Raw genomic sequence first — 27,597 nt, forward strand, 5'->3', positions numbered from 1 at the left:
CTACTTCTTCTTCTCGAGGCTGCACTTCTTTGTCTTCTCTTCTGGCAGCTGACTCGTGCTGCATGCTGCCACTTTTGTGTCTGTAAAATATAGAAGGCGACAAAAAAGACTGTGAGACAGTGGGAGAGCAGTGAGGCCAGCCTAGGATTTTAATGCACAGCAAGAACATTTATTTTAGAGTATTTAATCTTTGGGTCATTTTGACGACTGAAACGCAACAAAACATTGTAGTAGCCTGACAAATTCTGCCAACATTTGATTGTCTGAAAAAAATAATAATATTTGAATGACATGGGAGAGAAAAACTATGCGTGAGGACATGCTTATAGTATTTGTCTGCGACAACTTGTACTAGTCAGTCAAACACCACAGTCCTTAATGGAGATTGATAGCAAGCCATGAAGTTCCATGAGTATCAGATGTTGAGAGAAAAACAGCAACAACACCACAGCCTCACCAGCCAGCAAACTCATTTTCCCACGTCGGCATAGCTGCTTTCTGGGGTATTTCAGCCATGGCGGCTCTCTCTGAAGTAAAGATCAAAGCCACCCCGCAGATGATTGGTGACAAGCCATGATTACATGACAACAAGCCAAGCCTGTTGAACTGTTTAACATGCCTAAATAAACCCTGCCTGGTGAACGAAAGCTGAAGAGTCCCATGGGGGAGAAAAAGAGTCCACGAAAGGGGACGTGTGAGAGTGGGTTTCAGAGCAATAGCTCCTCTGTGTGTTTCTTACCCGCTTGTGCGTTGTTTTGTTGCGATGAGGGATCTGCCGCACTGGCAACGCTGGAACAAGCTTCTTTCTCCTTGGAGAGGGGACACTCCAGTCCACCTCCGGCATCTAATAGACTCTCTCTGGAGAACTCTGCGGGGTTTACAAAGAAAGGATGAGACAAAGGAGAAGGCAACCACAGAGAAAACTGTCCTGACAAAAACACAGCAGTGCACTTCACCATACAGTGGTGCTGATGAAGCGCCAATGTGTTCCCTTAAAGGCTGCCAGTGCACAGAACCAGTCCTTACCAACACATCAATCAATGCCAAATGACATTTACGATTGCCTGCTATTTACTCATGCTGACTTTTAAGGACCTAATGTTTGAGTGAAGCTATACTCGAACAGACTGCTGTTAATGGTCATTGATTTGTTTTCCCAAGCTTCCACTTGGATCATTTTTATTTGGATTAAAACTTAAATTGCACCTCTTCTATTGGTTGTACACGCCAACACGAGCATGATCTTCCTGTCGGCTTTGACTAAAGAACACACAACAAAAACATCTGCCAGCCAGTGGGTTAGACTTTTATCTTGTCACTGTGGCATTATTGTTATTGTTTCAGAAAAAACTAACAAAAAATAGCCCTGTCCACTCATCATGCATTAGCCCTGTCCAATTACTGAAGTGTGTACAATATGTACTATACTGTGACCCTCTCTCCATCAGGGAATTACTCCGCCTGAGCTGAAAAGCTGACCTGTTTTTTTTGTTGTTGTTTTTTCTCAGTGAAAGTACTTGGCACTGTATGTGCCAGGGTGGCACTTTGACCATATAAGTGTTTTTTCATTAAAGGAGTGGGTTGACCTTTTAGGAAATACTGTCTTTCTCTTTGATGCTTGACAAAGAATATTGATGAACAGATCAATGCCATTTTTGGTTAAGTGAGGAGGAGCTTATTTTTCACAAAGACTTGCCTAATCCGCATACCAGCTGAGCCAATTGTAGCTCACATGCAGCAGATTGTCTTCCAATCCCATAATTGTTGTTTTGAACCACACCTCCTCATGTTCAAATGTCCTTGGGCAACACAGGCGTACGAACACCTTAAATGTCAACCGTTAGTGTGGGTGTGTTATGGCCTCCTATAACAACCGATAACTTAATGACTTTTTCTTACTTGTTAATAAGATGTATGTGATCTGTGCATATCTTCTGCTTCCTTATAGGACACCATCAATCTGTCACGATCAGTAACCCCATTGCATGTCTCCCAACTTTTCTTCACTCCATCACGTGCAGAGTCTCTTGTGTTCATGCATTCATTATTTCTCTGCCCCCTTTTCCTGCCCTGAACATGTTTTGGCATCACTTCATTTTGGCCCTGCTTCTCCTGCATTAATTATGGTCTTTATATGCTTCCTGCCTCTGAATGGGCCACATTAACTGGACGCAAAAAGTGGAAGCCACCCAAGTACATTTAATCAAGTACTATAATTAAACACAAGTCTCTGATTTCCTGCTGCTTTGCTTTCCATATAATGCTACTGATATTTTGAGTTTGACTTTTTTAGTTGTAGAATCACATCTAGACTGAATGCAGAAATTGAGTTTAAAAAATACCCGGTTACAAAAATATTATTATCGTCTTGAGCAAGCCTTCCCAGTTTATAACGAGGGCATCCCATTCCATGCTGTTGGTATTTTGACCAGAGACATTTTCCTTTGAATGCTGAGAGTGTTTGTCTAAAGACGATTTACTATCTATCCATCTAGATTCTGTAGCACTTCATTTAACCTACATTTTGTAAGGAGTGACTATGGAAAAGCAATGGACAAATAACCAGTCTATTATTGATAGTCACATAAACTCAAATGCCTGTTTTGGACTTTGGTATGTATAGGAAGAACATGCAGAACGACAGAGCATCGGATACTCCCCGCAGTTGAATAAAACTTAGGAGGTGAAAAAAGCTCAGAGAAGTCAAAGAGAATGACTATTTGGCTCTAAGTACACACAGGTGTGTTTGTGTGGTCTCTGTTGAAGATTTGATTGGTTTGTTGTTGGTTCTGTTGTGAACTGGAATCAGTTAGTTGCAGGAATTGATAAACAATGTAATTAACAATAGTATCTATTGTTTATTTGTCATCTTTTCACCTCATTACCAATCAGCCTCAATTGTATGTTGTTTTGGACTGTGGAAGGAATTTCCACACACAGGGGAAACATGTTAACTCTGCACCAAAAGGCCTCACTCGTGGACTCAAACCAGGGATATTCTCCCTGTGAGGCAAAAGTGCAAAAGAGAAAAACAGAATTTCAATCAAAGAATAAAAGAAAATAAAACCTGTTCAGTCTTTTTTATAACCCCACCGATTGAGGCAGTCAGGGGTTACCATTCAATCTTTTTCTGCTCTTTTCCTCCTAAACGCGAGTTTTATTGCAGTATTAATGCCCAGGTTTCCTTGTTCATTTAGGCATTCATTGTGCATTTCTATTTTACTGAAATGTTTTGCGCTCTGAGATAACTATATTGCAGTTGGTGCTATATGAATTCAACTAAAGAGTCAATTAAATTGCAAGTATTAGGTCTGACCTTTAGCTTTGGAAACGGCTAAATTATCGGTCCCACTGTATAGTTGCAAACCTACTGGTGTAAATAATTTAGCAAAATGTTTCTGCAACTAACCAACTGAATACTGCTCCCCTCACTGCACTTTCAGGCATGTAAGAGAACCTACAGTGGCCATGAAACCCACAGTGGTACAAAACATGTATGTCTTATTTCTTATTGAAGGATCATACAAGTAAGTCTTTAATCCCCCCAAAGTTTTTACTTGCAGTTATAATTTCAAGTTCAGTACTTAACCAGATTTTTCCACAAAATATGTTCTTAGAAATCCTACAAAGTGATGAATTAAAGCTTTATTCTATCAGAAATCTAAACGTTTTCACCTCATGTGTATGCCGGACCTGAGTGCTATAGAATTATACAGTCAAGACAAGACTTCACTTCACTAGTGTGTGCAGCTAATGTCACACATTGCTATGTATTTTCCAGTTTGAGTCAGCAGCAGCAAGAACATCAACACATATTTTTTTTTTTTTCTTTTCCAACGGTCTAACATACCCTCCATTTGGCACCGCAGTTTCTCAAAGGCCTCGGCCGTAGCCTCGTCGTCATGCGGGAGTTCCTCTCCGGTGGGAACGGAGTCGGGGCTGGGTCGGTCCGATAGGCAGCTCTCGGAGGAGCACTCATCCCCAGCTCCCTGCTGCTGCCTGTACAGGTGGTGCTCCACCAGGAACTGCAGCTCTGGGAGGAGGGAGGTGGAGGCATAAAAAACTAAGTTAAAAGCAAAGTCAGGGAGGTGAAGATGAGAGAGACACAGAAAGAAAGTTAGATGAGAAGAAAGAGGCAACATGGGGTGGAAAATTTGGAGTGGAAAGGAACGCGTACGAATGTCGAACCTCAAGTGAAAACCAAAACGCAGCGAATCATCAGGGAGATGGGAGCAGAAAGAGGACAATAAACAACAACAACAAAAAAAGACTGGTGTGAGATGAAGGCAGCCAGTGAGAGACAAGAAGGCTGTGAATAGCACACAGGAAATACATGTGGAAAGGAAGAGGAAAGAAAGTGAACATGAAATCCAACACATGACATGTTGTCAGTTAAGGATTTTAATAACGCAGCGACATTTAATTAACTTCCTGCGCTGTGTGGAGTGAGGAGGCAAGTGAAGATGCATCACTGCTGGGATGTGACTTTTTTAATCGCCGTCTTTGGCCTCATTCATATGTGGCTTTACTAGTTTAAATCCCCTTGTAAAGGCAAATGAGAATACTGATTATTGCATGGGTTTTCCTTTTTTTTCCCCCTCAGAAGTGACTCATCAGCTTTAGTGCATGTTAACATTAAAACTGATTGAAAAATAGACTTTCAAGAGCTTTAATTTCCAATTATTTTCATCAGTTTTGTTCTTTTGTTTCATTTTTTTCCTTAAAAAGTATTTGCTGAACATCCAGCAGTTTTATGTAATTAGAATTGTGCTCTTAAGATATGATTTGCTTGTTACAATATGACATCGCTGTCCCAAAATCCACCTATTAAAAATATTTAGTGCTTGTATGCTTCTTAGGTCTTAATATTGTTTTTCCTCTGGTTTTGTTTAGGTGCTGCAGGAACCTAAAGACTTTAATCTCAAGAAGACAGAATTTCTAATATACAAACAGAGAAATGGAAACAAATTCTTGCTAGAAAATTGGAGTAAAGCTTTCTCAGTAATGCAATATTATTTTTATATTTTTTCACATGATTTAATTAAGAGAAGAGAGAACGTCGCTTATCAGCAAAGCCGGTACACCAACTATACAGTACATATGGTACACAAGAGCATCTGAAATCCTTTGTTCAAAGGAGTTTAAAAGCTAAATCTTTGGCCATTGTAATGCTTCAACTTGTTGTTGTATGGATGAAAAGCTCGTTGAGCCCAGAGAGCAAGAACTGGGTGTTTGCAGTCTGGCAAAACGATATTTCAAGAAATTGCAATGCTACTAAGAAATATCTGCATTATGCATTACACAGTTGAATGTTATAAAAACAGATGATGAAGTATGTGATGTAATTGTCCCCAGTTTGATTCCAGGTTGGGTTTGGAGACTTTTTTTTATGTGTAATTTGCTTGTTCTTCCTGTGTTTCAGTGAGAAAGATAGATGCATGGTACACCTGTCCAAAGTGTATAAAGTCTGTTTGTTATCTTTATACCAAATTATAAAATGGTTGACTATATGATCATACAATGCTGTGGTAATAAATAATTAATTCATTAAAAAATAAATCCCAACATATGGAGAGAAAACTTAACAGAAATCAGCTAAAAAAAAAAAAACCCTCCTGAAACAGGGTACATGGACATGCTAATGTAATATCAGTTGTGGATATTTGTTTCCATTCTCTTAAAACAATACGTTTTAATAATTTTGAAAACCAATTTCAAAATTGTTAATTTGTCCTTTCCATGTCACTGTTACTCAATTTTAGCAACATTAGAAAAGCTTCTCACTTGTTTGATTGTTGTAGCAGCAGAGCCTTTTGTTATTTATATATTTTCCATTTTCCAAGCATATAGACACTATTTAAAAAATGAAAATATAGGTATATTCAGTTAAAGTTACTTATAAGTCATAAGTAAACACTAACTACAACATGTGAATTTGTATTTCGATGCCTTTCTTCCAAAAGATAACATGTTTCTCATTTTATTTCGATAATACAACACACAGTACTTGTACTCTGTTCTATTAGACAGCTGCACCTTCAAAAGTGTCCCTAACTAGGACAGTACACCTTTAATGGTATATATAATTCACTTTTTGTGCAAGTAATTGGTACATTTGTGTCCTGCACAAATGAGTGATGTAGGTACAGGATATGTATCAGCAATAAAACCGAAAAATATAACTCCTACTGTTTTTAATCAGGGCCAAAGGTATGATCTGAAGCATTAGCTGTCAGCAATACACTTTTAGAAGAGTTGTTGAGAAGACTTATTATATAATAATAGCCTCCACCTTTCATTGTAGGCGTTCCTTTTTGTCCTTTCCGTCGTTGTCGAGGAGAGTTCAACAAAGCTGCCTGTAAAATATCAGCATAACATTAAGAGAGAAGATACAGCTTTGATAGATATATGTCTCATTTAGAAAGAAAGAAAGCAGAGTCAACATAACTGCATTTCTATAATTCACTTTAAAAAAAAAATGTCATTAGGAATAAATTAGATTACCTTGTACAGCTGGTTTGGGAGACGATCTTCGTCAATTTCTGCAAAGATGAGAAGACAAAGTTCAGTCTTGGAAGGATAGAAGTATAAAAACAAGGCATATAAATCATGATAATAACAGAATGACAAGATATGACACACAGTCTCATGAACGTGTTTGACTGTCAGTCTCTGCAGGAGTGTTGCTGTGCCTCCAGACAGTGCAGATCAGAGTGGATATGAGGTGACCTCCAGCCAGGTGATTATCTGACCCACGATAAGAGCTGAAGGACTGCGCCATTTTTATCTAGAAGGTATCATTTGATTGCTATTTTTATTCAACATTCATGAATACAAACAGGCTCCCAAGATGCAATTCCTTGTTGATGCATTGAAGAACCACTTTATACAGCCAACTGCTGTTTACAGATAAACAATACAACACTCTTAAAGGTAAGAAGCATCATCAGGTGTATCTTTTATTGGTATAACCTGGAGTAGAAGTTGATTCATATGCCAAAAATAGCCAGTGACAGGAAATACTTTAATTTCAGTGACGAAGGTTCTCCCTAATGTGAACAGATGCATTGTTAAAACACAATTACCATGTTTCTCCAAAAATATGAACCACCCAGCAATGTGACTTTGATTAAGCTGATTTTATTTGCAGCTCCATCTGTGACTGTAGCTGTACATCTCAGTGGGGGAACGCCAACCTCTGAGTGCCACTCTTGTGGACCATCAGTCGATCTTATCTACCTGCCTCGTCTGAAACGTATTTGGCAAATTGGGCTGCCCGAGACACTGTCCTGATGGCATCTGTGATAATGAAAGAAAATATTGTTGCTGCTTTTGTTTCCTTTTCATCTTCATTTGGACTTTGTGCCTCAGATATGGGTACAGGAGTGCCCTGCTCGGGGAGCAAGACTTCAAGAAGACTTTTGTTGGTGCAAATCTCACTGCTCATGGATCACTGATCTGGATCCTGTTTTCCCAACAGCCCACTAATATGCAACCGTGGAGGGGCACTCTGTCGCTGCCTCAGAAGGGAGTATTCAAAAGGTAATCCTGTGTTACTGAGAATTGGACAGGTTTTCTATTTTGTTCATTTTCTCATTTTCAGTCTGATATATTTCTTCTATTTACTTCTTCTGGTTTATTTTTGTGTCCATTGTTTCTGGGACAGAGGGACACGAGTTTCCTTTCCCACATGAACATCCTGCTGCTGATATTCAGTTTTTATTAAAATATAATTTTGAATACAGAGCTTAAAGTAGCTCCACTTTCCACATGTCTTTCCTCCATGAAAGCAGAGGTGATGACTAAGACTGTATGGAGTATGAAGCTCGCATGAAGTTCAGTCGATGAAGAAAAGTTCAATAACAAAAAAAAAAATCAATAATACGAAACATGACTCTGGTCACTACAGGAGAGGTTCAAAATAGAAAAAGAAAGGGAAAGAAAAGATCTGTTGACGGGTAAAGTGCAACCATTAACTGTGATCAATAGTGAGCATGTTTAACACTCAAGTCTGTTTATGACAGCCTCAGAACTTTCTTTTTTTTCTAGGACACCACCTTGTTGCCTGGCAACTGAAGCATCCCCCGGCACTGTACGCCGGAGAGCATGTGCATATATTACTCCTACTTAAAAGTACGCTGTTCAAAATGCCTGCACTTGGTTCGTTATTCACCATTCTCTCTCTCTTGCTCTCCATTTTTCTTTCTTTCTCTCTGCACCAAACGTAAACCCAGTGGTGTGTAGAAATCTGACAAAAAAGTCACAGAATTTCAGTGTCAGTGGGATTATTCTTTATGCGACATGTGGTGACAGCGGCACTTGAAATTGATTCTTATTTTTAGCATGTCTCAGGAGTTTCAAGAAAAGTTCCTCCAACCATTATGGATTCCCTTTCAAATCAATCCCAGGAAATGAGCCTGTCAAGGACTGTCCTACAGAGGGTGAAGATTTACAAACTGCTGGTGTCTGACAAAATGTCAAACCATCTGAAAATAGGAGTGTTGGCGAAGATGTGCAATAATCAGAACATTGCCGATGACAATGTCAAGGTTTGCGAGAAAAGACACCTTATAAAATCTGAATTAGACATTGTGAATAACAGAAATAAACATATAGAAATGATTTTGCAATTATTGAAATGAATAAAAAATCTATTTCTATTAAGGCAGTTAACCAGTCTGGTGTAGGAAGTATAACGTACATTGCAAATCATTGTTAGGGAACACTGTTTAATATGCAATCAACTAAGAAATGAACAGAAAAAAGGAGCAGTGTTCTTTATCCTTTGTCGCAAAAAAATTGTTGAGTACATTCATCTTCAGAGAATCAAAGTTGACTATTGTTTGATCTGGTGAAGTCAGATGTTTTTATATGCAGTATCTGCTTCATTATTTCACCTGATTTCCTCTTTGCTAATAACACAGCTGCTGCTTGATGAAACAGACCCTTACTAACAACTGTCTGACACATTTTTTAGAGGACAGTGTCTTACTATTTATGTAAAGTATACTCACACTGGATGTTCTTAGCTTCCTTTTTTACTAATTGATACAGTGTTATTATCTTTGATATGATGTGTATTGCACACAGAGGCTTGACAGACAGAAATCGTCTGAAAAAAACATATATATATATATATATTTGCGTGTTTGTGCATCACAGATCTAAAATGTATAAAAACTATTTTTCCAATTGTGTATAGAACAAATCAATCATTGTGCAGCTGGAATTGAACAAACAATTCAATCAGCAGTGGAGATGGTATAAAAACCATTTGGGTCAAGAAACATAAATAAAGGCCTTCACCCGGCTGATATTCAAATTGCTTTGTCTGAGCATTGAGCCCATCTGTGCTACAGAGCGAGAGAAAAGGCCAATAAAGGAGCCTTTCTGCCAGTGATGAGTCTATCACAGCAATTCCCACCTGACTGACTATCTGACTCAAAGCCAGATGAGAACAGAGGGTGTCTTCTGACTCCACTTTGCTCAGCCAAGTTACTTCAATTTATATCTGCTGTAGTTGGAGTCGGTTTATACTGCTCTACCGCATCTGATGAAGACAAAAGAGCGAAAGAATAAAAAAGCCTTGTGTTGTTTATTAATTTAATAAAGAAACAGAGGTCTACACACACTCATACATTTCAAAGGGCATCTTATCTCTGTTCTTTTAGTGTTTTGCTGTTAAAATTGAAGAACGTGGAGGAGAGCTTTTTTTTTCTCTGCACAAACAACAGCAAGACACATTTTTCTTAATTTTAATGGAAACATTTCACTGTCACTATCATTATTTTATTGTCATTATCAAACAAATCAGCTTATAACAAAGATTTGTGTGAATTTCTAATGGAATGAATATCTAGAAAATACAGAGAAAAAAAACACCATAACAATGTAAATGTAAAGATATAGTAATCTTACTCATGATACTAACCAGAAACCCGACACATTGACATTCATATGTGCAGTCACATAAACTATTCAGTTAACCTCAAATCCATATTATTGGATATGCATACACATACAAACTACATTAAAATCCACCTGAAGACCCGACTCAAACCAGGGATATCTCACTGTGAGCTGTAAGTGCAAACAGTTACACAACCAAGTGTCCTTGAGTCATGATGCAAATAGGAAATTAGAGGGGGAAAAAACATGTCAGATGGGGAAACTGAAGATAATTTGATATGTCATTATTATGAATACCACAGGAAGCCTTGTGTATCTTAAACGTCTCCCATGTCACAGTCGTGCCATGTTTCATCATTGTGATAGAAGCAAAGCAACATATTGGCAAAGCATGCTTATTGAATTTAATTGAAAATGGAGGATAGATAGATAGTTTTCTGAATAAACTTGGAGCAAAACTTTCCAGTTGAGGGACTTTGATTCTGCTTGAAGCTGCAGTATTTGCATTTTTTTGTGTCATTACTTTTCCAACATTTAAAACCAATATGAGAGACATGTGAGGATGACCATGTTAGATGTACAGCTATTGAGGACACAATTGAAATGGTTTGGACATGTGCTGAGGAGAGATAGTGATTGAATTGTACCAAGTGTGGCAGGAGGAAAAGAGGGATGAGTGATGGAGGACCTGGAGGTGGTTGGTGTAACAACGGAAGAGGAAGAAGAGAGGGTGAGATGAAAGCAGATGATTCATTGCTCAGCCCCTGAAGGGAACCCCAAAAGAAGAAGTTTTCCTCTGTTTTGAGATACACTGAGCAAGACAAAATCTATTTTATATGAAAGCCACAATCTTTTTTCTCCTCTATTTCACACTGCTGGCCACATTTGGTCTCAATTCCCATTCTTGTGTTCATCATATAAATTCCCAATAATGAATACACCACTGGTTTTCATCATTTATGGAAGTGAAAAGTTATTCGAACTACATTTAACGTGCATATATCTGGAAAATATATTAATGGATTAAAATCTTAACTCAAGATTCAATACATTTGCCAGCCTTAGTTCCTAAATAATCCTTAGAATATACATGCTTGTTCAGAATTACACACACTAGTTGCAAATATGAAATTTTAGTTGAATTCACAATCTTTTTTTTACTGCTAATATAATGCCCCTCCAAACAAAAACAACAAATCAAAACAAAACATCGGATTTAAAAAAGGCATTTTCTCCTCCATATTTTTTATATAGACTTTTAGATGCTTGACAGTAAGTTACATGTGTTTCAGTAGTGAAATACAGGCACATTTTATGATTTGGAGTCTCAAAGAGGCCTGCATTGTGTCGGATTTTTATATATCTCACATTTGATAACTTTGAAAACCTCAACAATGCTGTTGAAACGTTAACAAGAGCTGTGGGTTCATCAGTTGTAAACCCAAAACATCCACAAGCTTGAAGTTAACAAGGAAGACATTATTCAGAGTTTTATGTATTTCTTGTAAATTTTGTTTGATCTCACTCAAGTTGAGTCCTTATCTCCGCGGGAATCAATAAAGAAACGAATCCTCCCAGAAGTCAAGCTTTCAGAGGAAATTCACACTGTGTGTGTGTGCGTGTGTGTGTGTGTGTGTGTTGTGTGCTTTTGGGGTTCACAGTGCACACAGCAGAGCAATGTGCAGTGCATTAAATAATGCAGGGCTCTGTCTGATGTGGGGCACACCATTACTGCACCACCACAGCTCCTCTCCCTCATCATCATATCTGTTCCTCCCCATCCCCCTGCTCTCTGCCACATCCACACACACACACACACATAGATGTGACTGTCTGTGATTGTCTGTCTGCATACAATTTCGGGTCTGTTTTTTCCTTCTGTGACTTTGAGACAATCCCTCGTGTTTCAGCCCCCAATTTCGTTTTGATACGTGTCTTCATGTTGTCTCAGCAGGCTTTCATTTCTCATGCACACATAGAAAGAGGTGGAGCCCAGTGTGACGTTAAATGGAAGCTCAAAGAAAGAAACAAGTGGCACAGCTGCACTGCACCCTGACCATTGATTATATTTATGGGAATTTCTTGGAAAAACCTGCACATGGTCCTTTTATTCAAAGCCATCATCGGCTTCACTACTCTTTAAGTTTCTTTATAGATCTAATTCATAAAGTAAATCTTACAAAACGTCCTATTCAAAATTCAAGACTAACAACATGTTTGTCTTGAATTAGCATTCCCGCAGAGGTACACCGATATGAATGCATTAACAAAAAAAAAACAGACCCTCTCTTTGTCTCTGATCTTTTTTTGCTTTGTCTTAGCTACTTTCTTTTTCCACATTCCCTTTTCTTCTCATCAGAGCTGATTTCTCCAGCTCTCCACTCCATCCCCTCTTCAGTTCCTTCGTCCCTGATCTACTAAGCAGGGAGAAGTGTTGAAGTGTTGAGGCTTTTCTCTGCTCTTGGAGATCAAGGTCGACACTGAGAAACTCCACATGCTCACAGTCTAATTACTGAATCAAACAACTGCACATGAACATATTGTACAATCACACTCATGGACAGAGATATATTAAGCCAACGGCTTGCAGGCCTGTTTTTTTTAAATCTGTTATGCAAACTGTTGTCAAGATTGAGAAATGATATGATATTGCAGTCTTCATTTGCTGCGATATTAAAGAATATGTGTACAAAACAGCGTCTGTCCCTGACTGTATTCTCAGTGACGCATCACCTCCTATTTATTCAAACATAACAGAATGCCACCTTCTGTTTTCTCGCTTGGAGAAAAGTAATCTACCTGCTCCAGAATATCAGCTGATCTACACCCACGTTAATGTGTTTTCATTTAATTCTGTAGTGGGTCATGTTGCTTGCGTACGCACGCGCAAACACACAAACACACAAGCACACGCACGCACGCACACACACACACAAGATAAAGTAGGGAACCACAGTATGACTCATACAACAGCATACCTCATCCACCATTGTATTTGATCACTGAGCTCTCATGAGAAAACACAAACACACGCACACAAGCACACAGATTAATTACTTGGCGCACAGCAGAGTTAGTAACACCATAGAAATTAAAAGAAATTAAAAGAACCTTGCTGGATGTGGTATCGTTGATATGCAGGGACCGATTCCTTGCAAAACACATACAAATCTGTGCAAACAATGCAGAGCTGAAAGTTATATAAATAACCTTAAACTTTCACATTGTTTGCATTACAATGCATTTTTTGGTAAATTCTGAGTGCATGCTGGCATTCCTGCATTTTTGTTTAATAAAAGCTATTGTTGTAAATTCCTAATCCATAAACAATGACAAAATGGTGTAGTAGGTACTTTGATTATCAGATTATCTCAAGTACTTCTTTCTATGTGGAGTTTGCATTTCCCCCTGTGTGTACCGTATGTGTTCTTTCTCCAGGTGGGCCAGTTTCCTCACCAGTTCAGTCTAGTTGCACCTTGGAATGAATGAGTGTGCATCATTGTTTGCCCCAAGATAGACTGACAAAAGGTCCAGACTTCAGCAGGGATCAAGCCCCCTGTGACTCTGAATTCCATGAAATGGTACAGATAGAAGAAGGGTGGATGTTTCACTGGGCTGCTCTTTATTGTGACATGTGTACACATGAGCTGTTTGTTCTATTTTGTCTATTGATTGAAACTTTTTACTGGCTGCTACATTGTTCAGGTCTCCTATGCAAAATAGAGCTTCATCTCAATGAGACTTTAAGGTAAATTAATGCAAAAAAAAAAAGTCATCTGTTGTATAGGGCTGTGATGAGAAAGCACATGTTTTCCATATTCATATTTCAATTCAGGTAAATGAAGTTCAACCTTGCATAAAATGTTGAAACTCACATCACTGGTAAGATGAAGGTCAGAACAGACTACAGCAGGAAGCATAATGATCACAAAGAAAAAAAATGGTTGCACCATCAGTCGTTACAAATAATGTCATAAATTCTTCTATTTTCATGTCTCATCTATATCTGTCTGTGTTCGCCTCCCATCCTGCACTTTAAATCACAGCCAGTTATAGAGACACACACAAGGAGAAGAAATAAAGAAACCAATGCAAGCATGTGAGTGTTTTGTATGTAGGTGCCTTACCAGGTGATGACTGATCACTGGATGCCACTAAGGTAGCAGGTGTGGGTCTGCGTCTTCTGATCTGAAAAATATAAACAATTTCATTCGAAAGTGAAATTTTTAATCATGGCGTGAAAGCAGATTATCCTTCAAAAATTATTTTTACATTGGCAATTTCAGGAATATCTGAGCTGTAATTTCTCACAGGCTTCCCCCTTAATGGGTTGAATTGACTCTGCCTATCAAAATGCTAATTCACAGCACAGTGACATTTCCATTTTCCCGTTATTCAATTCACCAGAGAGAGTTGAGCGCTCGCTCCACATGACCAGGCGTGGGGTTAAAGTGCAAGTCAGTTTATGCTGTCAGGCCAGAGCAGGTCTGTCTGATACACCTTTCACGCTGAATAGTAACACACTTTTGAAGATGCATGGGCTGGACAAGAGCAATGTTGGGGTCCCGCAGTGCTCATGCAGTGAGATCAGCAGGGCAGTCTGCCACCTCCAACCACAGCTCTCTGCTCATGTCTGGTGGAGTGTGGCTGAATTAACCACTGTGGGATTAAGCATGAAGGCAGATGAACCTTTCACCGAGCTGCTCAGTGGGGAGCTTGCTGAAAGCTCTAAGTGATCTCTTCCAGGGAATAGAAAACTCTGTGTGCAAGTTTGTGTTGAAACAAGCAGTGTTTTCCTTCCATCTTTTGATGGATATCCAGATGGGATATGGAGCAAAACAGAAGTATAGCTGGCACAAGTCACCAGTTCGTCATAGGATACACCACGGAGGGATAAACAATCGCACTCACAACAAAATGGAAAACTCACCAATTCTTTGGACTTTGGGAGTAGACCAGAATTCACAGAGAAAACCCATGCATGCAAGAACATGCAAGCTGCCTGATAACCACTATAGCGCTATGCAGCCCTGCTGTAACAATAAATGATCTGGATTTATTTTGAAAGCCCAAACAAGACACTGTTTTTAGTCTGAAAACAGGTGTTGATCTACCTGTCCCAATATACACAACAGGGGAAAAACACTGTATAAGGTCTGTCACGAAAAGCCCAAACATGCAAGTATATCATGAATTCCGGCTCTGACTATAAACATACAGTAGAAACATGACTTGTTCTTGAATTACAGTAATTTCATCATCAAGCTATGTTTGCAAAAAAAATCTTATTGGTGTATGCTTTCTTCCATAATTTAGTTTAATGCCAGAATCTTTTGGTCTGAGTGCTACTCTTTAATACACCAGCATTTTTTTTGACTGCTGTCTTCGTGACAGGTACTGTAATTAGTCACTCTAATTTTTGGAGAATTATCATAATATTTAAATATAATCAAGGCTTTAGCTCATAGCCAGCAGTTTGAGAGTCAACATGTTTATGTTGTAAAATTAAATCACCTTCTATATACAGAGATTCCATTGGAAAACCATAGTAATTCATTTTCCGTTGCCTCCAGGATCAATTCACGACATTTCAGTATTTTTTTATTGTGCCATGACTGTGAAAGGTATGATGACAGTATAAATAGGCAGGCAATTGTATACAAGCTTATATTGTATACAAGAGTTGACAGACCTGCTGACTAATGCTGCATGTCATATCAGCTTCTGTCCTCCGGTGCAGGTGCAATCTTCAAGCAGTACAACTTATGTCCTAACACTGCTGGATCAAAGAGCCTTAGTTCTGACAGTTTAAGTTAGTCGGTGGATTAATGCTTTTCTTTTTAGATGAAAAACTAAAGTCTAAAAATGACGTAAATACAATGTCTTTGGACTTCAATCCCACCGGGCAAGTTTTTTTTTTGGCACTTGGTTTGCGTCTGTTTTCAGTATATCTCTCCAAGCGTGCGTGCACACACACACACACACACACACACACACACACACACACACACACACACACACACACACACACACACACACACACACACACACACACACACACACACACACACACACACACACACCTCACAAACTTAATAGGAGTTCTGCACAGGCTTTAATTGATTAGCTTCACACTGTCATGACATACAGATGTGACTCCAGAAATAATGTGCAGTAATGAAAAATGAGCACAGTCAGTGACATATTGGTAAGACGGTCTAATGAGGTATTCAGGTTGAAAAGAATTCATCGCTTTTGAAATCACTACCAAGATGTACAGGATGCTTGTGAATAAGAAGAAATACTTAAAAGTCTTTTCTTTTCCTTTCTTTAACATGCAGCAACGGTCCTCTGTTGCTTTGAATACTCTGCCAATGAGAAAATTACTGAGCTTGAATAAGGAGATGCGAGTCAGCGATTCACTGTTTGTTCCCTGTAACACTGCAACCTTCTCCACTCTGTATCCATGTCTCAACTGGAAATATGCCATGACAGAGGCACAGATACAGCTGAGGTTGGCATTTTGGCAGAAGCCTAAGCTTTGAGTCAGTGGAAAGCAATTTAGTTTTGATTGACGAGAAATAAATCAGCGTATAGAAATAGGAATCCAGTTGCTAAATTACACCCAAAACACATTTAAAGGAGGACGCGGTGCAATTTTCTTAAACCACATTTGCATGTGGCAATGATGAACAGTGAGGGGAAGGCTGGTAGATATAAATGACCATCTACCAGATTTCATAATATATGATAGCTGCTACAGAAAAGAGAAACGGATTATGGGATGGCAATTTAGAAGAGTGAGGTCAAAAGAGTTTCAGGAAGGGTTGAGCTTGGGTGGAGCACAGGGGCAGAGTAAGAGCAGTGACGGAAAGAGGGAAGTTTAACTAGAAAGAAATACGTTTTTTGAGAGTTATTACAAGCTAGAATCTGATACCTGCTTAGCTCATATGTTTTAGAGTATTTTTTTATTAAATATTATATTTTTATATTTCTTGCATTTGTTCTCTGATGCTTCAGTTCAATATCTAATGGAGTCTTCCATGCTTCCTTGACAAATGGAAGCCAACTTGGTGAGACAGAGAGCCATTCTCTCACATGAATGGATGACATGCCCAAAATATTTAGGCAAGCCCCTGACATTCTAAAAGTCTGTTGTCAGAAAAGTCAAGTCAATATGATAGGAATTTTAAACAAGAAGCCAGAAGTCCTGAAAATATACAGATCATCTTTGATTCAAAGGTGACCTGATTCAAAGGCTTTGAATCTCCTAGTGGAAAATAAATAAAAAAAAACGTGGTCATGTTGAATTCACAACAATGTTGTTGGACTATTGATTCTCAGAACAAGGTCTTCTCAAGTAGTTGTATTACAATCAATAATTGTCTCTCAAGGATGTTTTTTTTTTCTTTCTTGCAATTGGTTAAGTGCTCTGCAATCATGCAGAGGAAAAAGCGATATAGAAAATGAAAGAATGTTAATGTATTTTGCTATTTTTTTCTCATTCAAGTTACTGTTTAATCTTGTATATTGACAACTTACAAATCCTTTTTATTGGCACTGCGGGCTCCAGTGTCGAAAGTAGTCCTTGCAATAAGTACTCTTGCATCCACTGTAAACCGCATACTAATATTTTTGTCGCATGTGTGTTTGTCTCGCAAGAAAATCCACCCCGCCGGCCCACATTAAAGCACAACGGGGCGTAGCTGTGTAGAACTGATTACACCCATTGTTATTCTTAAAACCTGGCAGCACAGCAAAGTCCCTGCTCCTCTGATCACACAAGTAGCACTGCTTATTGGACAGACTTGCCCCTCCAACCACCGAGCTTGACTTTCAGCCCACGGTCCATTCAGAAATGCAATGCTGTTCTCACAACAACAGACAAAAACTCGAGAATTGATGGGTGGGCAGCAAAAGCCTTGCATGCATGATATTCTTATTGAGCGAGTGGGTCAGGGAGACAGAGAACAAAATACCCTCAGTTGGAAAATGTAGGTCAGACCACGAAGCAGCAGAGGCATTACTTTTTGTGCTGAAGCCAAACGTTGTATGGACTTCATTCTGCTGTCTGAATGCTCCTAATGACCCCAGTGTGCAAGCACAAAAGACGAGTCATAATTGTTAAAAACTACAGCGTTGCCATTTAAATAAAGCTTCTTTTCACTTTATTTAACTGATTTGCTGAGATCCTTCATAAAGGACACTAAACTCTCATGTTAAGCCCATTAAATTGTGGTCTCAGTTTTCATGAACTTGTCTCCAGATGAATGACCTGCCGGAAATTGTATCATTTCCATATCCATCTGCTTGCGTTCACCACGGAGTGATTGTTTGGATCACCAGAATGAACTGTGATACAATGGACATGGACATGCTGGCAGAAAAAGTTACCAAGCGTATCCGAGTGTTATGGCAAATGAGTCTGGAGGAAATGTAACGAGGTAATGGTCCTCAGCTGCAGATCGTTGGAGGCTGATCATCTCTCTCTCCCCATAAAGGTTGAGCCGCCCAGGCCAAGGAAGGAAGGAACAACAGGGCAAGTGTGTGTGTGTGTGTTGCTCACTTAATAGAGAAATGGTGACTGGAAGAACCATGTCATCACCTCTAAGTACAAGTACAACACAGTATATATTTTATTATAAATGCTGCAAACAAAATGTCATGGGGAAAACTGCAATAACAATGTCTGTGGCTCAGGTGGTAGAGCATGTTGTAGCTTAACCGCAGGGTTGCAGGGTCAGTCTTATATGTCGAAGTGTCCTGAAGCGAGACACAGGCCTCTGAATTGCTCCCAGTGGACGGACTGAGCACTTTGCATGGCAGCTGTCACCATTGGTGGGTGCAGCCCGTGAGAATGGGTGAACTTGAGTAACACTGTAAATCACCTTGTAGACTGCTGAAGCAGAGGAAGAGTGCTATATAAGTGAAATGCATGTAACATAAAAAGGTTTGAGCTGATTTGCACCAACTTTACAAGCAAGTCAAAATCCTGTCAAATAGTCTTCCTCTCTCTGCAGCAATGTGTTTTGTTTTATTTATTAGTGCACTAATGTCAGTATTTTAGACAAACCTTATTGACACACCTAACCGCATATACATTTATTAGCAATGGGTTTTGCTTTAAACTCAGGCCAAACAATATTGGTTTCTATAGTGGCCATTTGAGAGCATATCGGTTTTTGAACATTTTTCTCCTTCTTACTAAATATATTGATCATGAAATGTCAGCATGAGCATTTTTCAAAAAGTGAGAATGTTTTACATTCTGATTGCTTTTGCCTGCATTCATTATGACCTGCGACATTTCTTCTCAGTGGAGTCGATGTGCCTGAACTGGAGACGTGAAGGTTTTCAGCAAGATCGACCTTCGTGCTTTTTATTATCACAAAATACCAAACTCATAATTTATAGAGGCTACAGATGTAATACTAAGCCTACTTAGCGTGAGGGGTGAAGTTATCCCATTAACCCTAACACTTAGTTATCTTATATTTTTGTAGTCTCCTTAATAGCAGAGACCATTTTTGACCTTCAGCAGAACTGAGCAGCAACAGGAATCAGAAATTAATTAGAAATGAAAGAAATACAGGCTAAAACCATTTTCAAACATTTTTGTAAATGTGGTTTAAAGTTCCTCAAAGATCCAGTATCAGTGTCAGTCAAAAAGACTTTTCATCCATTTGATCGATGATCTTGCTATCTTTTTAGGTTAAAATAACAGCTCAGCTTTAACAAATCCTCACAGGCACTCTCCATCTGTGGTCTCAATTGGCTCTGAATGGGAGGAATTATTGTAGTCACTCTTAGAAACTCCACATCACTGATTCTCTCTTTCTTTTATTCAAGTTTCCTCAGTTCTCTGCCTCCCTGTCACTTTCTATCAGGTTTTCTTTCCTCAACAGCCCCCTGTTTATTATCTCCCTTCTTATTGACTCATATCACACAACCTGGTACAGAACAGAGGCAGCAGGGATGATGCAGTATCGATTTGTGTCAGTATCATACATACAAGACCACTTTCAATTTTAATATGCAATATAAAAAAACTGAACAGAAAACTGAAAATGATATTTATTTTTCAAGCATCACACTTCAATTATGCTATGATGTAAGAGTAAAGAAACCAAGATGTAACTATTCATGGCCCTCTTCCCTGTTGTTGTATGGTACTGATACAAGTGGAATGAATTGGTCTCATAAAACATCGGCTGCTGGCACATTGTTTCAGTCATAGCTTGTTCACTGATTAAGCTAACAGTATCTCTATGGGTTTGTTTTCACTTATTTTATGCAAAATTCATGAGAATAGGACTTCAGCAGGGATATAGGAATTCAAAACAAACAACATGAACCTGAATGAATGAGATACCTGGAAGTGATTTCTCTTTTAAAACAATGGGACTGAGTCACTAACATCAAGCATAAAGCATGCTAAATTGCACACCCACACAAATGGATAGTTTCACTTTGATGCACAGATGCAATAACAAACAATGTGTTTTCATACATACCAAGACACATTTCTTGTACAATAATCAATTAGCATAAATTCACAGAATTTTGTGCCATCTGGAACAAATGCCAATATTTCATGTTCTCCAAGACAAACGCAGACTAGATAGTGTGCTTTATTTTGTTTGTCTATCAGACACAATACTTAGTATGCAGATAGTACATTAGCTTTCAGCTTCATGTGTGTGAGATCATGTTCACATCCGTTTATAAGCATGTAATGTGTTACCCTAACAATGGTGGCTCTGGAATAACAAAGATTTTAAATACAGTCAAAGGAAGTTGTTATCGAGTCAGTTGGCTGATAAACAGCCAGAAGATGAGCTATTGTTCACATAGGGTGACAGTGAAAGCCAATCCAACACTATGCCTCAAACTTCAGAAATGTAAATACCAACAAATCAACAAATTCCCAAAATCTAAAAGTATTGCAGACCAACAACAAATAAAAATGTGATAAGTATGAGCAGTGCTTAATGCTACAGATACACTACAATTAGAATATAGCTACTTAATTGGTCATACTAAGTAAATAAATAAAACATTATTTTCTCCCATAATCTTTTAATTATGCATTCAGATTTTTTTCAGAGACACTCTCACTCAAAACAAAACATATGTTGACTTTTAAAAATAGTAAATGAGTGAAAGAAATGCATATTGTGATAATTACAATATGCAGTGCTCGGAAATGACTGAATGAATCCCCTTCATGAGGACACGAAGGCCATTTCATTGTTATGTTCTCATTCAAGGACAAAGATGAACTCAAATGTCAGCATAGGAAATATTAACAAGGGTATTCAGGATGGCCCTTAACAGTCCGTAATAAAATTAATTACCTCAGTATATCACAAAGTTATTACTAATGAGGAACATATTGCTCTCATCTATGACTGTGGTTTATGAACCAAGCAGTCATCTTAAATCATTGAGATTATACCTTAAAATCACATCTCCCCAACAAAATTTAAGTCACATTTTTCTTCACAGTTAAAAGAGCGGAAAGAAACGTAATTGCAACTTTAAGGTAAATTATGTAGGTTATAAATATTATTGTCAGCTTTTTTGATGCAGATGATGAAAACATAATTGAAATGTAAGTGGCTTGAAATTTTGAAATATATGTGTTGGAGCTGCAGAAGCATCACGGTATTAAGTCAATTTGGGCCAAAAGCTCAAGTCGGGAGCTCGACAGGTTAACACATCATAAAGAGAAGAGACAAGAGGAACATCACAACAAAAAAGAAACAAAAGTAAGAAAAAAAACGGCAGGTCTGAGCAGCTTACTCTGTAACAAGCTGATTGGCTCAAAACATAAAATATCTGACTTTGTTCTAGATGTTAAATTCAGTAATGAATTTTTTTAGGGAGCCGGAGGCAGAAGACGAGCTCAACCTTTGTTTATCGAAAGGTAACAGAATCTACCAAACGCTTGCACTCTGACGGACACCAGCTCTGCAGGAGAAAGCACTCCTGTCACTCATCTGAAAAGAGGCCTGTTCATTGACGCAGTGGGGGAGGTGTAAACCCAATGCATTACTGTTTTATACGAGTTTGTGTATCAGTTGTTGTCCGTGTAGGTTGGCCGGCTCCTTCGAGGCTGTTTGTTTTCATTTGTGGTCCCCGACTCAGACAACTACATGTGAAAAGCTGGACCATTAAGGACAACTTGACTTGCAACCTTGTGCCTGGTTTGACGGGATCATAAAGTGCTTGGATACACAAGGGGGTACTGAGGAAGAGAAGAGAAGACTTTATTAATCCCATATTGTTTGACTAAAGTGGTTCCACCAGGTCTGGCAATAATAGAACTGTGTAGGCAGGACACAAAACTATTGAGTTTGATTTAAGAAACTAACACAACATACGTCCAGGAACTAAGAAATGAATGACAACAGTAGTGTTGATTTTGTATTTTGCCCAAAGATTCAAACCACACCTCAAAATCATTACGCTAAATGTAAAATTGTGTGTTCAATAAGGATTGTTATTGCTATATTAAAGATGAATACAAAAAGTACAACATGGTGTCTTCTCGTGACACCATCTGTTCTTGGGCCTCTGTTGGGTATACAGTCTGTTTATGCTAATAAATACACATTAAAGTCAAGGTGAAGACTCTGTGGTACAGGCTGTTAAATAGAGATAAGAAAATAGGTGTGTCTGGGGATGTTATTTTCTTGTCTTTGTTGTGAGGAAGGTTCGGAGAGGTTGTTGTGACTGACGTACAGGTCTCCACGGAGGCGGATTCACCATGCTTCGAGATATCAGGCTACACGGATTACTGAACCACGGGTGAAGCCCCATGCCTCAAAAATGTAAAAGAATGGTTATGAACACCTACTTTTTCTATTTATTTACCTATCGCATCTCAAGATCCCTTTTGGTTTCTTTCTTTTATTCACTTTTATATCAGCCCAGATGGGCTGTCTGTCCTGGTTTTCTGTGTCCTAAAGACAAACCGGAGTATACATGAGTGCACACGTGTACTCAGCAGGCCATTCAAGCTCTGTGGCCATTCACAGTAGTCTAAGCAAAAATAGTTAATTCCTGTCCTGAAAGGATAATGGCCCGGTGGCAGTCAGGCAAACCTTGGTCATGCTTATTGAAGTTGTGAGCTTCGAACTCTCTGGAGTAGTTGCAGAAAAAGTGAGATGGATGTGGAGGTGTTTAATCTCCTTTATTGAATGACTGAAACCTGGGATCAGATGTGGAAATAAATATGTACAGACAATGCACACCAACTCCCTGATATCCAGATACAAACAGGACAAAGAGAGCAGTGCAAACTGAATCAGATTTGTATCTTTCAGCAACAAGTCACCCTGAATCAAACAGTAAAAAAAACATTGTGTTTTTTATTGATGGCGATCAATGTTATTTCCAATCTTACCAGTACATGCAGTCATACATTTGGAGTATGCAAACATAAGAAATAACACATTTTTCATGTAAAAGTGCATAAACTGTGAAGTTGAAATAAGTCCTCCTCCACTGGCTCACAATTAGTAGTTTTTAGAAATAGCTTGGTAGTGTCACGACAACAGCAGAAGCTGTCACAGTTTCCAAGGAGATTCTTGCATGTAGAAGTTTTGCTGGTCATCCGGACCACGAAACAAGACTGAGTAACTATGTTATCTTTCTTCAGTTGATAGAAATAAAAAAAAGTGAGAGTTCTTCTTTTGGCCACATCACGTAATACAGAGTAACATCTGTAAGAACATGAAATCAAGCAGTGAGAAGAAGAAATGTAACTCATTAATTGGTCATAAAATGTGATCTGATCTGCATTGAAGTAGAAGAAAAAAAAAATATATGTATAGTTAATGTCTTCACAGGACGTAAACAACCATATACTAATTACTTCAGCAAAAGTAGAGGTAGTTGGGTAAAATACCATCTTTAACTGGTCCAGAGTAAATTTGTTGGTCTTTCATGTTAATAGTAATTGTGTTTATTTTGTATAATAAAAAAAAAAGGGCGGAGCGGGATTACCAGCTCATCAATTATTGTGAAACAGAAGAGTATCCACTCACACAACAACTTCACACTCATACCTAGTTGAGAGTAACCAATCAATACAACCAGACAAAACATCTTCAAGAAAAGACTTGTATCAAATCGTCATTAAGTCTCTATGCTGTGTGGTGACATTGCAAAACCACTGCAATACTGTGCCACTCCAGATGTGAACCTTACCTCATAAAAAGAGACCTGGAAGAAGACTGGAAATAATTTCTGCAATCACCAGTCAACTGTAGAGAGATATTGAATCTTTATTGTGACTTAAATAAAATATGCACTGTTGATGCCATTAAATCACCTACAATGTAAACCTGAAGAAGCTTACAGAACTCAAAACTTTTTGTGTAACAGATTACACAAGAATATGTGAGTGATGTTGTTAAGTGTTTTAAGTGAATATAAAATAAATTATTTAAATATTATCTTTAAACATTTAAACAGAGCAGAGGAACGACCGCAAGCTAACAAATGCTACAGGAAAATAGATTGCTGAAATAGATTTTGTGTCTGAAACTCACATTTTAGACCAAGTTGTGTAGAAAAGTACAACATTTTAAAGGTTCACGTGGTTACTCTTTTCCACTATTATTGAAATCAGAGGTTCTCAACTTGGGGTCCCTTGGTGGGGTATACACCAGCAATTACAGGGGAACCCTGTGTCTTATAACTTAAATCTGATTGGCTCCATGTAAAAAAAAGAAACCACTGATTCTAAAAGATAACTCTGACTCCAGACCCTGAAAATTACAACGGTAGCACATATGTTGGTCATATACAAAGCATAATGATCATTTTCTACTGCAGAAATGAGCATCAAGCATGCTTGTAAATGATCAAATACCAAAACGCAGTATGTTTTCAGGCACTAAATCTTGAATTACTAACTCGTTAACAGAAAAACCACAAGTGTGAAGGTTTCTCTCAACAAGACAAATGCATAACATTTTTTGAGCAACACAACATTCTTTTCCCCTCATCTGTCAGTCCTTTCATGCGATTTAATTTCCTGACTTCTATGAGATGTCTCTCTGAGGAGTAAAAACACGTCGGTACAGTGAACATTTCCATACAGCATCTTTTTGGTGTTTTCAGGAAGAAAACATCCAATCTTCCAAACTACAGAAAAATAAATAACAATAGCTTACGTTAAGTATGCTGGGTTTAAATTTCACCTCAAATCCAGTTTATAAGAGTGAAAAAAGTGTGCATGTTGCTGCTCTTTTTGGTGATTATGAAGTAATCTTCTCTAGCTTCTCCAAGCTTTTATGCAAATGTGGACGGGACAGTGACATGAAACAGAAGATGGTACAACTATCCCGATGTCACACCATCTGTCTCCTTCACTGAACACAGCTAAAGCTCATTCATTAAACGTTTGTGTCGGCAAATGCTTATCAAACCCCACTCGCTGCACACTGCAACACATTTTCCACCTCGTTTATCCCATTTGAAACACGCGAATGGCACATCAGCAGCTGCATCTTAAAACTTACACCACACTCTCAAACAAGCCCATAAAACATCCTCAGAGGGACAAACTGTCACACATTGAACAGTCTCCTGATATCTCACAGCCACTGAGAGGAAAACTGGAGGTGAACAGCAGAAAAAAAAGAAAGAGATGGCAAAAGGAGAGGCAGAGATTCATAAATGAGGTGCAGGCTGACTCTTAAACCCTTCGCCGGCTTCACTCAAAGCTCATTCATTATGGATGACCTGTCCTGTTCATGATATATTTATAAAAATGGGGACTGGAACATGTCTTTTCACTATATTCTCTACAGGTACATTAACTGCTACTGCTTTGACTTTACATCACAAAGTGATGCTGAATTTGGAAAATAAATAAAGATGTTTGACATTTTATATCTTTTCAGTTTTGTATCAAATTGATGATGTGCTTTTTTTTAAAAACTTTTACGAACATCTCCTTGTCTCCTGGTCACACAATACATAATCACACCAACCCTCTGGAGATGCATCAATATGCTGCAACACCCCTTTTAAAAGCTACTGAGATGCTGCGAGCCTCCACAAAGCTGCCACACTGTGAGCGGAGGTGGAGAAATCAATTGTAAATTCATCATTCTCGCATCAGCACCGCATTCAGAAGACACCCCCTGACTGAACAAGTGCATGGGAGTAATAAAAAAGACAATGGAAAAGTGGCTCCTCTAATTTGCCATCAGATTGTGAAACAGCATGTGGGAAACAGTTTTTCAGCTATAACTGTAACTGCTTGTTGGATTACAGCAGTTATGTATTGAATCCATCACAAAGTAGGCCAATTTAAAAGAGAGGCTTCCTTCTACATCTTTATCACGATGTATGAGAGTATTACAGTAGTTTTATACAGTCAAAAAGACTCTGAGCCTCCAGCTTGTCCTCCTTGTTACCTGCTCAGCTGCCTCTGGGTCCAGGTGGGTGTCCAGCAGAGGGACGGTGAACTGTATCTTCCTGGGGCTCCCAGTTTCCATGGTGTCACTGTCTGTCAGAGCGGAGGACAGGATGAAGAGAAGGAAGGAAAAAAAGGGGTGAATGAAGACCGAGAATCTGCACCAAAGAAGAAGAAGGGTAAAGAGCTCCGTGTCGGTTGCTGAAAAATTAAACAAGTGGGCTCGAGCTCAGTGAAAGAAAAAATATGCTGATTGTTTGAGTTTCAGTCTGACTATCCTCTGTACTTAAACCCTCTTAGCACATCTTCCACTTGCTTTATTTGTATCCTAAACCTCTTCTATACTTCTACTATTTCTGTCTTCGCCACCTGCCCGTGTCGCTATTCTATCCTCCCTCTCTTCCCTCTCGGTCTCTTCAGACTCCCAGCGCTCAGGCAAGGGCATTCTGGGGAAGGAGCACCTCTCCTTCACTCTCATTCGCTGCGCCCGCCTCCCTTCCACACCAAGTCCCACCCTCGCTTCACATTTCTTTCTGTCTGCATTGGCTGCCTGGTCTCTGAGGGCCGTGCTGCAGCAGCTCAGGCACAGATGAGAGAGTGAGGATGACAAAGGGATGCTTACACACTCTCTCCCCTTAACTATAAAAAAGATGCACAATCCAGCCTCTGGGGTCCAATATTTTTAAACTTACCTACCTACACAAGCTCAAAAACTACCTACCTACTACCTACCTTTTCATCCTACACTTGAGTCTTAAATAAATGCACTTTAGCTACACCTCTGACAATTCATTGCAATTTGTACTGTGGATTTGTTTTTATGTCCCCCAAGTCCTTCTTCATGCACTCCCTTTAATCATCAAGTGACAGTTTTTATTGTAGAACACAAGAAAAATGAAGCTGTGCACTGATTGTCAAAGCTTTGTTCATGACTGGCCAGGCTTGTCCTCTCTGCCGCCACACCAGCACAATCTCTATTGATCGCCTCTTAGCCTGAGTGTCACACATCTGCTGTGCGCTGATACCTGACACCAGCCAACAGGCTTATTACTGGTGTGGCAGATCTTTTTGGAGTGAATAAACATCAACTATGATGCTTTTTGACACTTGACTACAACATTATTAGAAATTATATTAGTTCATAAAGAATGTGCTAATTGAAGAAAAAAAGTTCTTAATATTAGTTTTTTTTTTTAAATACTCTCATCATGAGAGATTATCCTTCAGACACTTAGCTATTCTATTATAAA

The 27,597-nt window shown here is 38.8% G+C and overlaps 1 protein-coding gene across 1 annotated transcript; it reads right to left on the reverse strand.

Annotated features, from left to right (window-relative positions):
* Positions 1-26,429, reverse strand: LOC308129854 (protein phosphatase 1 regulatory subunit 1A-like; the record flags this gene model as incomplete). Its single annotated transcript, XM_080495961.1, has 7 exons — positions 1-80; positions 740-868; positions 3,851-4,033; positions 6,293-6,356; positions 6,505-6,542; positions 14,037-14,097; positions 26,349-26,429. The coding sequence occupies 7 exons, from the start codon at positions 26,427-26,429 to the stop codon at positions 1-3; spliced, it is 636 nt and encodes a 211-aa protein (XP_080352087.1).
* Between the last annotated feature and the right edge of the window lie 1,168 nt (positions 26,430-27,597).

The sequence above is a fragment of the Blennius ocellaris genome (assembly GCF_963422515.1).
Source record: "Blennius ocellaris genome assembly, chromosome: 4".
Lineage (NCBI taxonomy): Eukaryota > Metazoa > Chordata > Actinopteri > Blenniiformes > Blenniidae > Blennius > Blennius ocellaris.